General features: G+C 35.4%; 2 protein-coding genes across 3 annotated transcripts in view; both read right to left on the bottom strand.

The window, feature by feature from the left end:
* The window catches only part of LOC132792562 (AT-rich binding protein-like), a 75,614-nt gene that overhangs the window by 20,292 nt on the left and 36,745 nt on the right, over positions 1-18,577 (bottom strand). For both annotated transcript variants that reach the window (XM_060801986.1, XM_060801987.1), the window contains one exon: positions 1,272-1,645. In XM_060801986.1, the coding sequence (XP_060657969.1) occupies positions 1,272-1,302 (31 nt within the window). In that variant the 5' untranslated portion in view covers positions 1,303-1,645. The remainder of the gene's footprint in view (positions 1-1,271; positions 1,646-18,577) is intronic.
* On the bottom strand, positions 14,989-16,628 carry LOC132790012 (alpha-1,3-mannosyl-glycoprotein 4-beta-N-acetylglucosaminyltransferase A). Its single transcript, XM_060798419.1, is given in 3 exon segments — positions 14,989-15,983; positions 15,985-16,027; positions 16,029-16,628. Coding segments are annotated over 3 exon segments (1,464 nt in total). The 5' UTR covers positions 16,577-16,628; the 3' UTR covers positions 14,989-15,110.

Here is an 18,577-nt window from a genome sequence, read left to right as displayed (position 1 = left end):
GTTAGCTGCTTCGTTCTATCGATCAGATTACTGCTTTCTTACTGTATCGATTGGATTGTGAGCACAACTTTGGGTTAACTGTTGTTCGCTTAAGTAGCTAAGGCAGAAATGCATGAGCTATAATCCCTAAATGCATAGCTTCCGAATTAAATATGTAAGACTTAAGTATAGTAAGCATTAAGAGTTAAGCTGAAAACTTATTTCTTGAATTAATGTTTGAAGGATTAAGTGTTATTATGTTTATTGTTTCTTATATCAATTCCTATTATTTACGTTATTTTCAAATTAAATTTCATTGTGACTAAACCATTAAATTCTCTTTAATTTATCGAAGTTGTTTCTTTATTTTTTTAAGCACATAAAAATATCATTGTGATAGGATAATTAATTTGTAATTATGATTAACAGTTTTATTATTTCTGAAATTACTTATTATTATTTTCTGAACCTTTGATTGATTTTATACACGTTTTTTCGTTCTTTGTAATCTTGATTATTTCAGAAGTTAATTCATTAATAGATTTATCTTTTCCTTTCAACTATTCTTAGCTACATTTTTATTTATTTATCAAAATTTCTTCATATTTAATAAACGCTCTTTAAATATCATGGCATTAGTAAGCTCATTTGATTCAGTTAAAACTTCATTTCAATATGAAATTCAGTTAAAAGGCCTTAAGAAATTGAAGCCAATGCTGCGTATGTGTTATGTCTTTATAGCCAAAAGCACAAAAAGGCAGTCTGCAATGCTTTTTGTTTCCTTCTTTTTTTTTTTTTAATCATAACATAATGGCGCGGCATTACAGTTAATGGATTGCAAGTGTTGCCAGGCTGTGTTCCGAGGCTTCCTTTGCTTTTTTAGCTTGCAAAAACGGCCCCCTTATGGTGCTTTGCTCTCTGTGCTCTGCTTGCCATTCCATGAACAAGTCTGGCTGGGTTGGGTTCGACTGGAGTCCCATATGAGCAGCTGGCTCCCGAAGCACATTGCTTAATGGCACTAGTTGCCTTTTAAGTGTAATTGCCGTGTCCCAAGTGTTTGTAATGTGTACAAATTTCTACAATTTTTCCTGCCAGCGCCAAGAACCAAAACTCTCTCTCAGACCCAGAATCAAAACCATTTTCCACCTCCCACCCACTTTGTACCTTAGCCGGACCGTCTGTGCTTTTAAAATTATTACTATATTTGTAAATATGCCTGTGGAGTCTTAAAGCTTAAAGTTGGCGTTAAAAACCAATAATAAAGAAAAAGAGTATAGCATAGTTTTACTCACTGGCAATGTGCTCGTTGTGAAAGGCCAACATGTTTGTTTCGAACGGGGGGTTTTTAACAGCTTTTCCCAATATGTATTGTGTGTATTGTATTGTAGTATTTGTTTGTTTGTTTTAATGTCCTTTTTATGGGGTTTACGTCGCGTCCGAAAAAGCTCTCTAGACCAGCTGCTGCATCCGCTGTCTGTCTGTCTATCTGTCTACTTTGCTTTACAGTTGCTATTGCTGTTGTTGTTGTTGTTGTTGTTGCAGTTGTTGTTACTCGTCCGATGACAGTCGGAATCGCGAATTTTGCGGCCGCGGCGAATTTCACACTTTGATTCTCGATATAATCGCACTCGTATTTAAAGCCGCAACAAATTGTTGTCGCAATCGTCTGCAAAGAGAATAAAAGGTTTTCATCGTATTATTATATATAGTTTATGCGTCGTAAAGAATAATCAGTGCAATGCCCGGCGAGGATTAAGCGATTCTTTTTTGCTATTTTTTTTTAGTGTCTTTCCCCCTTTCAGCTAGAAATTCAGTTTGTGTTTTTTCCAGTTGTTTGTGCAAAGCAAAAGCAGAAATGTAAATGGTGTGCAAAAAAAAGTATAGACAGCTGCAGACGTATTGTCAAAAGAAATTCAAATTTAAAGTTTTTAATTTAAAGTAAATATCGTAAAACATATTTTTGCCTTCTAATAATATAACCGAATTTTAGTTTCTCTTACAAACTTTCTCAATTTATTTTCCTTCTATTTATTCCAATTAATTGTTCTTTTATACGCCTTTTAGAGCTGTTTTGTTTTTCGTATTGTGTCTTTTGCTTGTTTACGGATTTTGCTATGCCCATAAGCCACAGATTTATTATACTCTCTATACGCCAACAGCAAATTGCCCTGTCTTCAATGGAATATGATTTACAGCGCTCGTAGAAGCGATGGTTTGCCTGCCGAAAAGTTAAGACCATGGCCATTATTTTGGGAATAAGTTTAAACAAAGAAAAAATAAATAAATAAATGTAAAATAAAATGAAATTGTAAACAAAATACACCAAAAACTGCATTGTGCATGCCTGACCCTTTCTCTTTTCGTCTCTTCTCTTCTGCCTCCGTGTCCCGTCGAGTCCTTAGCTGAGAGTTGTGCTCTCCATTTTCTGGCGGCAGGCGGCTCAGCGAAGCGCACACACACCAAACGGAAGCACATGCTGCGGAAGTGAATTTCTTCGCTTCCGTTTTAGCGTCATAGCAGTTAAGGCTGCACATTGTGCAGGCGCAGGCGTGCAACAATCAAAACTAAATGTCAAAAATACAATAAAGCAACAACAACGAAAAAATAAAACATGATTTGACAGCGCTGCAAAACTGACAGTCCAAATAACTGGACAGCTGAGGCAGCGACAGTCAAGGCAGTCAGTCAGTCTGTTAGTTAGTTAGTTAACTAGTCAAAGCTGTCAACCGGCATGTCGATTTGAACAGTAAATTGGCAAACTCGTAAAAGTTGAAACAACTTCATATCGGGACAGGTTTTACAGCAATTGATTTTGCTGCTAATTTGCTGAGGAATTTTTAGCACAAGTCGATTGCAAGAGAAAAATGCAAAAAAAGGTGAAAGCATGTTTTTGCAAAAGGAATACATTATGAATCTAATAATTTTAATAATATATGCGTAAAAATTATAGAAGTTAATTAAGAAATTTTTTCGTATGGCAACGAGTTTGAGATGCTTTGACTGACAATCTGGTGTATTTATTACGGTATTTTTTAATACAAAAATTTCGAAAATATGCCCTACAAATTCTGTAGAAGATAATAATTGGTATATTTCCTTCGGTATATTTCAGATTTTGTGATATATTTTCAATATATATGTATGTGTAAAATATGTTGTTTTTTTTTAAATGGGCAATGAGGTTTTGAGCCGATTGTGCTAGACTGTAACTTTACTATTTGTTTTAAATTATTTAAATTAAATTTGTTTTTAATTTTTAACTCATAATGCAAAACACAATAACTTTAATCTAAAACAATTACTTTCGAGTTTTTTAATTTATTTATGTTAAATTTAATTACGTTTTCTTAATTCAATACTTCATTATTTGTTTATTAAATAGTTTTTTATAAAATACAATACCTTTTATTATTTATTTATTTAGTTTATTTATTACATAAATGATCAACGATAGTAATAATTTACTTTAATGACTGCAAGCTTTTCCACTCTGCATTCATCTTCGTATTAATATTTCATTTCAAAATGTTTAACTCATATATTTCTCAGTACTCGTATTAGTCAAAACGTTGCAGTTAGTTGCACAAATTTCCAAGTTAGTCAAAAAGTTACCAGCGACGTTTTGCAAGTCTATAAACAACATAAAAATACCATAAAAATACGTTGGCATTACACAAATAAGAAACTCACTCGACAAACTTGAATTGGAAGTCGACTAGATTGTTGTCGTTGCAATCGAAGAAGTCAACAGCAATTCGGGGAGTGTGTGTGTGTGTGTGAGTGTGTGTGTGTTGGAATCACTGAGTATGTCTGACTGCGCGACTGTGTAGCACTTCCGCTTCCGCAACGGAAGCTAATGAACGTAGCCGAGCAGCAGCGACGCGAACAAAATGGCAGCGACTCTAAGAAAATGCCAGGCAAATGTTAAATTAATAATAGAGGAGCAGCCGCCGCCGCCGCTACGGAGCGGAAAAACTTTCCACCCATCGCACGCCCAAAAATCGTTGATGTTGTTGTTGTTGCTTCAACGGCTTGTTAGCCAACACAGCGACAACGACAACGGCAACGACATCGGCATTTATGTGACTTTAATTTAAATAACTTTGGTTGGCTTCGGAGCGTACACTAATACAATTTTGAGAGCAAGGTTTTCGTGCTCGTTCCTCGTTCTCTTTCTTCATCAGTAAAATATGCCAACAATTTTCAGTGGCACGATCCTCGGAGAAGTTCGAGCCGAAAAACCGCGAGAGTGCAAAATGGAGCCTCCAGCAAAAGTCATCTTCAAGTAGGCAGTTTGCTGAACTACTTTAAGTCGAAATTGTTCGCTGACTGGGCACAAATTAAAGTTGAGCAATGAAATTTGTAACGCTTTCGCTTTTGCTTTTCAATTATAATTTGGCTTGACGAGTTTTTTGATTGCTTTTGTGTCTGCCTGAGCGATATTTGTTGCTATCTGTCGTCGTATCGAATCGTTGTTCATGACATCGACTGACCTCAATTGAAAATACGAGTGCAACCCCAACCCTAACTTCAGCGCTGAGCAACTCCCTGAAAACAAGTTTCTTTACTTTGCGGCTTTTGGCTTAATTAGCAAATTGACAGCATGACGTTGAGTGAAAAGCATTTACGACTACCGCTTCACCTAGCAATGGATGTGGATAACTTCGAATATGTGTCTTAACTCGCCAACAAATCAAGGTAATAAAATGCAAGCTAATACATTTCTAAGCCAAACGCAAATATCAATTAAAAGGCAACAGTGTTGAGAATATCGATTGTCTGTTGAGTAGGTAAAATATGAATTGTATTCAATGAAACTTTTGCAATTGAAAATACTTAAAATATTATTGCAACTTTAATCCTGCACAGTTACAAAACTTAGTGTAGTTTACCTTTAAGCATAATGAATGTGTTTTATTGGTAGGAAAATCTCAGTATTATCACCTTCTAATTCCCACACAAACACACACATATGTATATACGTGTGGCAAAGCGGCTTTAATGAAACGCATATTTGGAGAGCATTGAAACTTTAATGAACCAGAGCAACAACAACGAGAACTTTTGTGCAAAAGTATCGATTTTGCTTTTTGCTAATTTTCAGCTCGTTATTGTTGTTGTTTGCAGCTCACAGTTTGCCACATTTTGCTGTTGTTATTGATACACATACACATACACACACACACACACCCCGAAAATGTGTTCAACACCCTCACACAAAAGCTAAAGGTAGACGCTGCTGACTTGACTCAATAGACACGTGTGCTGTGGGGCCAGACGAATGTTAAGTTTTTGTGTTTCTACCTCGATTCTCTTCTCCTTTTTTTTTTGTTGCCTTTGACTCTGGCGTTGGCCTCTGCCCCCTACCCCCGTGCCCCTGTGCAATCACCATGGCCATGTGGGCCTTTTCAGCTACATTTTTGCAGCTACAACTTTTCTGACCATTCAAGGAAAATAGTCGGGCACATTGTAACAAAAACAAAGAGGCCTCTGAAACGTTGTTCCTGGCTGACTGACTTGCTGAGTTTTCTCGTTTCTTCCCCATCATCAGCGTCGTTGGTTTTTCCTTCCCCCGCAACCCCCCTCTCCGCTCATTTTTTTGTTTTGTTGTGTTTTTTTGTGCTTCTTCGTTTTTGTAGACACAAAACGTCAGACGTAGTCAGTTTTAGTTTTGCATTTGCAAGTCTGCTTTCCTCCTGCTCCTCCTTAAACTACAAGCAAGCAAGTTTTATAGACCAGCTCACAGCAAGAGAGTGTGTGTATTTTGAGTGTGTCTAGCAGGAGTTAAAAGATTTTAAACCCTTAATGATGATGATGATTCTGATGATGACGACGACGACGACGATGCCGTTAAAGGTATCATGTGGTGGCGTCAACAATGCGCTTTGTTCTTGTTTTTCCTGTTCGTTGTGTTATTGGCTAACTGCTGTTGACTTATATTACATGAAGTTTTCATTGCTTTCTCTCTGTGTCTGTATGTGTGTGTGTTTTGCCGAGGCCAAAGCCAGAGATAATGCATTGTTTGGGTTTGTTGTCTAGCCTCGATGAGCTGCACCTCCGACCGGTTTACAGCCTCCTCCTTTTGCTTTGCAAACATAATGGAATTTTCATGTAAACAATTTGCATGTTTTCAGCACACACACACACATTGGAGAGCTACAAACAAACGAGCTTGTATATGTATACATTTTGTTTATGTATTTGTAGTAGCTATAAACGCTGCCAACAGAAAGAGAGAGGGAGAGAGCGAAAGAAAGCAAATAAGTGAGAAAGAGAAATGGAGGGCAGTATTTCTACTTCATCAATTAACACATCAATTTTTGGTCCTTTGTTTTATGGCTTGTGTTTGTATTGGTATCTAATAAAGATAGCTTCGGTTTCTATTCTATTCCCTTTCAGGATGCTTGGGCATTCACGTCTGCTGAACTATTAAAAATTCAGAGAGTGTAAGGCTAGATTGAGAGATAAGGAATGAATTGGACAGCTGTTCGATTATTTACTACCGAACTGTGAGAGAATTTAAGCAAATATTCTTAAATTAGTTTTGGAAATAAGTAAAAATAAGTTGTTATATGGATATTAATTTGTATTTTTAATTTATGTTTTATTATAGTTGAATTACAAACAGAATAGTTCACATTTAAAACATCTATTATAATATGAATGTTAATTTATATTTATTTTTAGAACAATACGTAATAAACACGCAGAGCTAAAAACTTTTATTCAGTCAGAGCTAATCAAAGCTAATCATAAGCTGACGTAGTCTTTAAAAGTAAGTTGAATATTTGTAGCACGAAATTGGAAAGTTTCTATAGATCTTAAATTAAGTGAAAGATAATGCTAGTAATCTGAAGTAATATTTATTATTATTATTATGTGTAACATTCTTCAAAAGCTGAAACCGGAAGTAACTTCTTCTTACTCACTTCTCATTTACAGCTTATCATTGACCACTAGAGACGCTTTCGTCTTTGGCATATTACTTCAGCAAAGTATTTAGCTCACATTACGCATACGTCCCGTGCAACAGAAGCAACTAATTGCTGGGCTGCTTTTGTGTGGCAAAATGCTTTATTGCTTAATGCTTGCCGCTTTCTAATTAAAATTATACCACTAGGTAGCTAGGTACGGCGACTGCGACTGTGACTGTGACTACGACTACGACTATTTACCGGCAAATAGAAAAACGAATTTAATTAAAATTTATGTGCATAGCATAATATGCATATTCTCAACAACAAGGCACAACAAATATAAGGCAAAGCAAACGAAGGCAAGGCAATTCGGCGGCTTTCATTAGGAAAATACGAATATGAGTGGTGAAATTGTACTCTACTCTGCCGTACTCCATGTTGGCCAACAAAATGGAACGACGATGGCGGGCGACACTACGAAATTTTTAATTACTCGTGCTCAACTTTCGAAAAACTGAAGCAGGGCGAGCTCATTTTGAAAATTTTCATAATTACTCCGACGCTCAACGATGTTAGCAAGTCAGTCAGCAGCGTCAGCGGGAGCGTCTGTCTGTCTGTCTGTCTGTGGACTTTGTAGAAGCTGGACGCAGACTCCGAGCGAGTCAGGAAGAGAAGCAGAAATAGGAGCAGCGAGTAGCATCAGTCCAGGGCCAGGACCCCGACAACGACGTGGGCTCAAGTGCACTCACATGCGCAGCGACCAAAACTAAATGAACTTATGAACACAAATACCCACACACATACATTTATTCTATGTGTGTGTGTGTGGGGCTTCGCTTGAGCACCTGTGCGCACTTGTGTTGGGTTTCCGGTTGGTCTATGGTCCCTACCCGGCCGCCATCTTACCCAATACAACACTGGGCCACAGGAGCAGGAGAGTCGGTTGATGAGAGCACTGCGCGCACTTGAAACTAAAGGCTAAGTAGGTGCATTCATATAAACATTGCCCATGTACATTTGTATCTCTGTCGCTTTTCTCGTTCTCTCTCTCTCTCGCTCTATTTGTGTATTCATACACACACACACACACACACTCAAAGTACGTAGTACGTTCAAAAGTTAAGTTTGCTGCAGTGGCATTGACGGCGCACAGTTTACAAGTGGATTGCCTGTGCCGTGTAATTAAATTTATTTCATTATGTTATTATGTTATGCATATGCCTCGAGTTGCTGCTGCAGAAGAAGGTGATTACCTCATAACTGATGATAAACTTCAACAGAAAAAAATAAACTATATTAAAAGTAAAATGCTGTTGATGCTGTCAATTTTGTGCTTAAGCTGCTTGCTTATATAACTGCCATTTTCTGTATTTTTAAATGAATTTTAGCTGAGCGCAGTTGTGTTATAATTATTCGCATCTACTAAATTTAATCTTTTCAAAGAAATATAGTACTTAACGTAAGAAGGAAATCTTTAAAACAAAACTAAAGCATTTAACAAAATAATTAAAGTCAAATACAACTTAAAGCATTATTATTGTTTGGATGTACATAACAAGTAAGAAAGCTACAGTCGAGTGTACTTGACTGTGAGATACCCGCTACCCATTTTGAATAAAAGCAATATATTTTGCGGTATTATTCTCAAAATATACCAAATATACTGCAAAAAATACTAAAAATATACCGAATGGTATATGTGGTATATCGATATAGTACCGCATTCAAAATATACCATAGACGGCACAATATACCAGATTTTCAGCCAAAGCAACTCAGACCCTAGTAAGTAGGCGTTTTTGCCCATACAAAAGTATTTCTTTAATTACTTCCACAATTTTTTTCTGATCGCAACTAAATTTGAAACAAACTTGATCTGCGTGCAAACATAACAAATGCTGTCGAAAAAAAATTATAGCTCTATCTCTTTTAGTCTCTGAGATCTAGGCGTTCATACGGACAGACGGACAGACGGACGAACGGGCAGACGGACATGGCTATATCGTCTCGGCTGTTGACGCTGATCAAGAATATATATACTTTATAGGGTCGGAGATGCCTCCTTCTACCTGTTACATACATTTCCTGCCGGCACAAAGTTATAATACCCTTCTACCCTATGGGTAGCGGGTATAAAAATTTAGAGTAGAGTTAGAGTAGACACCTATTAAGGTAATCTAATTCGAATTTGAATTTTAATATTAAATTCTCTTGATGATAGCTATCAAGCTGTTGAAATTTCCAATTGGCCATCATAAAAAAAAAAACAGTACGACTGAACTTCATTAAACTCCTTCACATATCCACAAATTAATTTTAGTAACGAGCAACAAGTTTATTTATTTACTTGTAATAATGCTTCGTTATATTATTTGCATATTTTATTTATACAAATTTTAAAGATGCAAAATATTTTTCACAAAGATAAAGTTTTGTCCTATAATTTGTTTAATTCAGAGTATTGGTGTAATATAAAAAATTGGTTTCATAATGGAATAATAAAACATAAATTTTAATTACAAAATTTAAAAGGTTCAGAGCCAATAATGGAGCAGGGATATTAAACGTAATATCGCTAATTTACTTCAATTCAATCTTCAATTAACATTCAATACTTAAAGAAAGTAGTAGGTAAGTACATATGTTACATTTTTTAAGAAATTATGTTTTAATCAACAATTTTACACAATTTTAAGATAGTCTCTAAATGTGTATGCTATTCATTTCCATGGGCTTCTCTCATTGCCAACCATTTTCCGCGTATAATTGCAGACAATTTCTTTGGGTTAATTTATTTGCCTTGCTAACCACTGAAACCGTTTGATTTGACCTGTGTCCGGTCTGGTTTATATCCCCGAGTAACATCTTGCTTACAGTGAGCTTCGCTTTCCGCTATCCTCTCTGTCTCTCCCTCCCTTGACATGCACTCAACACACGTTCAGCACACACTTCAATTGCTGTGCAAATATTCTTCGCGCATGCCACAAAACACCAAGTTCAATTGCGGCCAAGTCTCAGACTGTCTGCGAGTGTAAAAACGAGTGTGTGTATGGGTGTGCTAGAGTGTTGTGTTTGCTGGCAACTCGAGCATGAATGTCTCGTCCTTAAGCACACATCAATTTCAAAACAATAATTGAAAATTGCAACAATTGGAAATTTTCGTTTGGGTTTTCTGCGCCACGTACGAAAAGAAATGAAAGTGCAACTGGCGAAGCAAGAAAAAATGCAAAAAAATAGTCAAAAGAAAATGGCAACAAACTATTGCAAGTTGTTGTTATTATTATTGTTGTTGCCGCAATTGTTGTTGTTGTTGAACTCACATTTGCTCGACTCCCTGTTGCCTTTGCTCAGTGAAGCAAGTCGAAATAAAGTTGTGCATTTTATTGTTCTGTGCGCGGTTAGCAAACTTGCAACTTGCAACAACTTTAATGCGTCACAACACAGCGGGAAATGTACAATTCACAAAAACATTAAATTTGTTCTCGCTCTCTTCTTTTTTTTAAATATTTTAACATTTTTGTGACACGCAAAGTTGGCCAGCCAACCTGTCTGTAAATAAATAATGCTGGCCAACATGGCAAACATGGTCAACATACATAGAAAATGAAATAATAAATACAATGTTCTATGGATTTATTATTTATAATTTGTTAAAACGAAAAAAACACAAAGAATAATAAAATAATATTGCTTTTGCTTTGTTTGCGCTTCTCTCTCTCTCTGCATTTCGAATCGAGTTTATTTATTATGTGATCAAATTGACAAACTGAAAGTAACGTCGCGTGTATATTTGAATTTTTTAACCGTAATAAAAAACAAATATCAGTCTTACTTAAAATAATTGTTTTAAAACAAAATTGAATGATGTTTTTATTTTAGTTACTTAATGCTTAACGAACAGAAGCATAAGTTCATTTAACTTGGCTCAAATAGAATTTATTTATGATGTAAATTAACGCTGCGTGTTTTTTTGTTTCAATATAAACAGCAGTCGTAAATAAATTATTTTACAGTTTTTTTTTTGTTTTGATTATTCATTAAAAGAGAAACACAAATGAGTTTAACTATATCCAAATAAATATGAATTAGACAACTGTAAAAAGAATTTATTGCAAACAATTATTTAAAAAAGAAATAAATTTTACATATTATAATTAATTTTCAAAATAACTTTTTATACATAATTAAAATGTTCAAATAGATTTCTATATAAGCAAACTATTGGTAATTCAATTTAACTTAAATATCAGTGGCATTTAATTTAATAGTTTTAAAGCTACACTAAATGTTTTTTGTTATATTGATTATGGAACACCTAGTGATGATAAATCAAAATAATTTGACCAAGCCGAACTAAACGTTAATGTTGCATATCAATGAAAAAGGTAATAAAGACATTATTAAAATAAATAATTAAAAAATATTTAAAAAACATAATAAATGCAATTTGAACTCGTCTTAAGTTAAAAGTACTTTGCTATACATTAAAAATAAGAAGTGCAATTTTCATATATGTAAAATAATAATAAAATAATAATGGAAACTTAAATTAACCTAACATGTTTTATCAGTTATTGATATTTTATTGTTTGCGTTATTTTCGAGAGCATTCCATATTCCCCATGCAAGGTAATTGTGCAAATTTTTTGCAATTTAGTTGTACCTCGGCAAATATTTATGCTCATCAATTAATTACGTGACATGTAGACTGACAAACGCAATGACAGGTGAGTGTCCTTTTTTGCTATGCATCGCTTTTGTTGTGTTGTTATTGTTGTTTTTGTTGTCAGTCGCCGACGCCATCGTCGCCGCCGTGTTAATAAAATATTCAAAATTTAATTTTCATCGCGTTGCATTTGACACATTTCAATAAAAACAATTACTATAACAATTAAGTTGAAAAGTCGACGCATGGTCGCTGCCATTTTATTTGCTGTCACTGGAAAGCAACTGAAAAAAGGGTTTTTCCCTTTATAAGTTCGCTCTCTCCCGGTCTCTCTCTCGTTTAACGACTGTGGCTGAGGCCCTTTGTCTATGGGTAAACATTTATGCAATTTTAATTATAAATGCATTGTTGCTTTTTAATGAGAATTGCCAAATGTCAACAGGATTGGTCGAACAATAGCAGCAGCAATAACAACAACAACATCGGCAACAACAAATGACATTAGCCGGACAGCTGTTTAAATAATGTATAATCAAGTGGAAAATACTGACATGATTCAATTGAATCGCGTACTTAACACGGCCAAAAAACACTGGGCAAAGGTCAATGAAAGGTTAGCGCGGTGTATCAAAAACATTTAGTAGTTAATCTGGTTAGATGTTATTGTCAGTTTCATTTTAACATGCAATCGATTACGGTTTTTTCAAGGAAATATATGTAACATTTTGTATGGACAAAAAAGCCTACTAACTAGGGGACTTAATTGCTTTGGTATATTTCACACTGCATGGTATATTTTGAATATATTATTATATCAATAAACCAAAAAACAGCCTTTGAAATATTTTAAGCATTTTAATTTTAGGAATAATACCGAACTGTTTTGCTTTTATTCAAAATCAGAAGCAGGTATCTCACAGTCAAGTAAACCCGTCAGTATTTTTCTAACTTACACCCGACAGAATCATCTGCTTTGAATTTATTATTATACATTTTTATTTAGCGACTGTTGCACATTGTCATAAATATTATTTGGGTAATTTCAATCTACCTATGAAGATTACATGACATAATCATTTATTATCAAAGTAATATTCTAATTCTCAGATTTAGTAAAAATATCATCAAATAATCACATCAATTCGATTGTTTATTACAAATAAGTTTCTATCATTCCATCTTAATCATTTTTAGTAAATAGTTGATATTAAAGCTTTCTTTCCAATCGAACTTAAATAATCACACATCAATAGTTTTATACAAAAGAAGAGCACTTGGATTGGAACATGGCAAACATACTTGCATCTTAAGTAATTACCGCAATGGAAAACGTAATTTTAAAAGACTCGTAAAAGTTTTACCCAACGCAAACATTACTCATACGCCGCATAGTGCAAGCGACGGGGAACTACAAGTACAATAAAATGCCATGAAGCTGACCCAACAAACAAGAATAGACAACGGCAAGTCGAGACAGGAGACAAGAGCCAGGAGCTGGCAGCCAACGAGCAGGATGCCAGGGCCAGAGAGCGCCCATCCATTGTGATGCCATTCAAGTCAATGGCGGAAATGAAAATTGAATTTTATGCAAACACAAAAGCCAATTGAAGTCAATTATTGTTTATGTAACTAATTTTATTTAAATATAAGTCAATTCGTATGCAGCCATGGAAAGGAACACAAAAAGGAAGAGGAAAATGGAAAAGGAAAAATGAAGGCGAAGCGGAAAGACAAAAAGTGCCAACAAATTGATTGGAAGTGAAGGCAGAGAACAGAAAAATAGTTTTCAGCAGTCAGAGGCTTGAATATGCATAAATATTTGCCAAATGTCTACCAAAATATCGTTAACTAACTAATTGTTGTCCAAATGCTAACTGACCCAAATGTTTGAAGCCACCGAAAATTTAGCAGTTTGATTCCCACGCTTTTTGGCATTAGGCCAAAGGCAAAAACAACGGCAACAACAGGACCAACGGCGGCAAAAAGACCAAGCAAAATGTCCTTGGCCCTAGTGCAAAATTGTTGGGGCCATCCATCAGCTGTTTGTTTTGTAGAGCGAAGCGTTTCCAGCTTTTTGCCGTTACACTTCTCTTTTCGTCTCTATTTTTGTTTTTTTTTTTTCTCTCCTCCTATCTTTTTTTCTGCGCTATGCGGCTCTCAGAGACAGCGACAAAGTGCAGCCCGTAGCTGAGCGATATTTTTTTTTGCGTCGTGGTGTGTGTGTTAGTTATTTTGATTGATTGCATTGTTTCGTGTAACAAATTTATTTCTGCCACGCCCATCGAACACTTAAAAGCAACAACAAACGACAAAAAAAACTGGGCTGCCTTTTAATGGGTTTGCCTTTTGGGTAGCTACATCATTGTCACAGGCAGGAAATTGGCAAAAGGCCGCCGCATGTACGAGCGAGTATGTAGGTAAAGTTTAAAGCGAGAACAACACATCATCATCATCATCACCACCGAACGAAGCATCCAACATCAACTTAAGCGCAATCTCAATGACGTCTTCTCTGCTTCTGCTTCTGCTTCTTCTCTTTTAGCATCATTAGTGAAAATGATTTCTTATTCAATGCTCGCTCTGCTTTTGCTAAGCTCAAGCTGTTGGCTGCCTTCAATTTCTTTTCTTTGCTGGTTTCTTCGCGCTCTTGTCATGCTTCATCGATTTTTTATGCCTTGCTGGTTGAGTTGATGGAAATTTTGCTTTTTTATTTGATTTTTTTTCTTTTCCATTTTTGCTCTCGATATTTTAGACGCGTGCACTTCAATAACAGCCGCCGCAGTGGCAGCAACCGCAGTTGACTTTAGTAGTAATAATGTTGTATTTGTTTTCTGCCCGCCTCGCCACAAACTGAAAAGTTTAACTTTGCCTTGGCATTTGATTTGCTTTGTTGTATGCAATATCTCAGACAGACAGACGAATCAAACTCTCAAAAATCATTCCAGACCAAGATATTTTCCATTTTTGTTTGCTGCATGAAAACTTGAGCGCATAAAGAGTGTCATGCTATAAACGACAAAGGAGGAGAAATCTTCAAGGCTGTCAATATACTAAGATACTTTAACCAAATATTGACTATCTTCATATTAAAAAAGATCAAATACTAAAAACTAATGTGTGACCAAATAGAGACACGAGAAATAATAATATAATGGTTTTTTTTATCGTTCGAATAATTCAAAGGCTATCAGCTTTACTTATTAGCGCATTATTTAGGAATTCAAGTAAATTAAAATCATTAAAAAAGTAAATTAAAATTAATATAGACTTTTGTAATATTCTTTTAATTATAAAAGCTACGATAACTTTTAATGTGTCATCTAATTTGAAATACTCATTAGAAGCAATTTATGTGTAAGAACATCTCCATTTATAGTAATTTAAATACTTATTGGTAGAAAAACAAAATACAACCGATTTTTTAATTGCATTAAACTTCACATAATTTTATGCATTCTCAATTAATTTTAAATACTAATTAATAGATTATGTTAAAAACAATTTGTAGTTACACATTTTACAATAAAACATTCTAAAATTGTATGCAATTATTTGCTCCAAAAGAAGCGTCTAAACCAGCTCAATTCACCACCTGTTGTATCATTGTCCTTCATATAAAAATACATCAGAGTTGGCGGCTCAAATCTGCCTCCAGCGGTTAAACTCATAATGAAACCGCATTGCTTTGACTTGCTGCTGTTTTTGGTAAACGTTGGCACTTCATTCGTCACATTTACAAATAGTTCGGCAAAATTATCGTTATTGCGAATCTTAAATTGCCTGGCATCGAATTGATGTTGTCGCAAATAACGAGCTATCGAAAAATCGTGTGGCATGTAGCCCCAAAGAAATGTTTCGCCCTCTTTCAGTTCAAGTTTCTCCCTAAGCACTGTGCGTTTGTGTGACGCAATCAAATTGAATGGTTGTCGCAAATGTTGCATGCGTAAACGTCCCGAATCCTTATCGAATCGCTTATCCTGCAATTGCTGCTCCTTGTCAAGCAGTGAGGACTTTAAGCCGTTGTGCTGAAACTGCGACTGATCGGCACGAATAAAGTACTGCGAATATTCGCGATGACAGTCAGGCATTTCGAAGCCATCCCAGCGACAGCATTTCAGCTTCACATACGACTGCAGCAGCCAATCGATGGGCTGATCATTATAGAAGAGTTGCACATAGGATTGAAATCGTTGAAGTTCCTCAGTGCGAAACAATTTGCCAATAAAGCCGAGATCACAGAAGCTCATCACAATCCAGCGACGATGATGAGCCAAGCGAAAATTCGTATGCAAAGCAGATAATTTATTAATGTATTCCATATAACCCTCGGTCGGTACAATATCATCTTCTAGTTGCAAATAATAAACACCTCGACTGCGAGCATAAGTCATTAGATACATACATGTACATGTACATGTACATGTAATCAAGCGTCTGTTTGGTGCGCCAACGAACACGCGAAGGGATAATACTCAGCTGGTGGTGTGATGACATCAATTAATCCCACATCCAAAGCGTCGCCGAATGTCTCTTTTATATCCTGCCAAATCTGATGCACAATTGAGGCATTCGTCTCGCCAATATAAACCACAATCAAGCTGTTGTCGCGATGATAGGCATTCATATTCTCTATCAGCAGATACAACGTGTCCAGCAGATAATTCTCGCCAGCACGATAAACAGTCGGCACACCCAACACATAAGACACACTTCGGCGGCGACGACTATAAGTCCAGCCCAGTCGAAGTGGTTTATTATTTAAAATATTTTGCCATGTCGTCTTCTTTTTTATACTTTGACCATTTCTTGGACGCAACAAAAGTCGTTGTATGTGAGTTCTATTTCCACTTTTTAGAGAAATGCGTTTATGGCGCACACTTTCATGTTTCTTAGTCGCAACGTTTATGCGCTGACTTTGATTACCATGAAGTATCAAAAACAATATTGTCAGCAGCACACAAGCACATACTATAATTGCAAGGCAAACATCAGAACGAAAGTTAATAATTTTCATGATTTTGATTAATTTCAAAAAAGTTCTAGCTTGCTAAGTAATTAAAGAATCGTAAGAATAGTTTGTTGTTTGCATAAGACAAAAATAATGAAACTTCACTTCATGCGAATGGTTTGATTATGCAACAGCAACTCCCTTTTTCAATTCAATCCCATTTCTTTCAGTTATCTGCATATTGTTTTCTTTAAAAGCAAAATTCAATACACACATCATCGACTTCACACACGCTCGACATTGTTTGGCTCTAATGAAAAACTGTGCCATGACTTCTAGGCTTTTGTTTTTACCAGCATTTCGCATTTCGCATTTTTGGCGTTTTGCACAACAGTGCTACAAAAACCAAAGTAAAGGACACAGGAAAAACATGGCAAGGAATTGAAACGCATTGCACAATAAGCAAGAAGAGTAAAGAAAAGACAGAGAGCAACTCACACATTCGCTATTCATAGGCTCAGCTCGAATAAAACGCACTGAGAATTGCAGAAGGCGGAGACAAAATTCCCAAAAGCAATGAATTTTTCGAATTCCGCTGCCATTTATGAGCACGCCCTAGAGACAAAAGAGACGGAAGGCAAAAGAGAAAGAGAACAACATGAAGGCAATGCATAAATAAAGCATTCAAATTACAATTTAATGTCATAGAGACTTGTGCGATACTCTTAAGTAAAAGAGAGTGAGAACGTGGAGAGCGATTAAAAAGCGTGAACAACACATTTGATTTAAAACTTAAATTAAATTCGATTAAAACTTTTTCTACATATTTCTCGCGTGGGACGCAGTAAACATAATATTACGTATACGAAGCGTTGACCGTTGCGCGAGAGAGGTTAATGTTACTGATTATCTGCATTATTTATTAAAAATTCGCACGTGATGATAAAAATTTATGCACACACACTTGCCCAGCGACACCTTACCAACTGCTTCTGCTTCAGCTCATTTCAAGGGAGATTTCAGATTCGACAGCTTTCGAGGGTTGAGCATTAAATAAATAACCGAAAAACTTTTCAACTTTCATGAATATTAATAACAGCAGATTTTAAAATATATATACATATATGTGACATGTATGTATGTGTGTATACAAAGCATCAACGATGGCATCCAAGTGACAGAGTCAACGCCGCATTGCTCATACGCGGCGATGTCCGCACAAAATGTAAAATGTGCATTTAAATTGAATTCCTTAATGAATTCGCGGCAACGCCTGGCCACGGACCACAGACTGAACAGTTCCAACTTGCTGAAGGTGTTGCCCAATGCGACCGTCGCGTTTTTATCAGATTAAAAATTATACATATTTGTAAAATACTCTACGAAAATGAACTTTAGCTTGGTTGTTAAGGAAAACACTTGATGTAATGAAGTCTTTGTTGAAGTTTGCTTTAATTCCTTTATTCTTTTCTGACCATTTTTCCATTAACAATGTGTTTGTTATCAATTGCAATTAGAAAATGTTAAAACCAAAATGTACATTTTTTACGGCTGATAAAATAATTACAAATGACTTAAAACAATTTCTTGAATTCAGTTAAATAATTGAAAAAATTGAATTGATAATTTTATGGAACCTAAGTTCAACAAATAAATAATAAGAATATAAATTAAGTTATGTAGTTTCGTAAGCACTTATGGTATACTAAATCTTCGTTTAATGTAATATTTATTCAATTTTCTTTCATAAACATTTAGATTAAAGCTATTCATTTAATGTAATTTATTTTAAATTTGTGAAAAAGAAAATGTATTACAAATTTCTGTTGTCTAAAAAAACATACACGCCAAAACGTCTCAAAGATATAACTAAGTATAAAATCTATGTCGTAGAAATAAATAAGTTAAATGATTGACTTTTAGAATGCAATTTTACACCTTAAAGAGTAACAATCTTTCGTCAGAATGAAAACACCTTTTCTTGCTTGTTCATTTTATCACCCAATGCACGTTTTGCTGCCATGGGGCCAAGAGTTCGTGGAGGGCGCCAACGAACACGAATATAAC

The sequence above is a fragment of the Drosophila nasuta genome, chromosome 3 (assembly GCF_023558535.2).
Source record: "Drosophila nasuta strain 15112-1781.00 chromosome 3, ASM2355853v1, whole genome shotgun sequence".
Classification (NCBI taxonomy): domain Eukaryota; kingdom Metazoa; phylum Arthropoda; class Insecta; order Diptera; family Drosophilidae; genus Drosophila; species Drosophila nasuta.
Note: the sequence above shows the minus strand (reverse complement) of the source record. Positions and strands in the feature narration are given on the sequence as shown.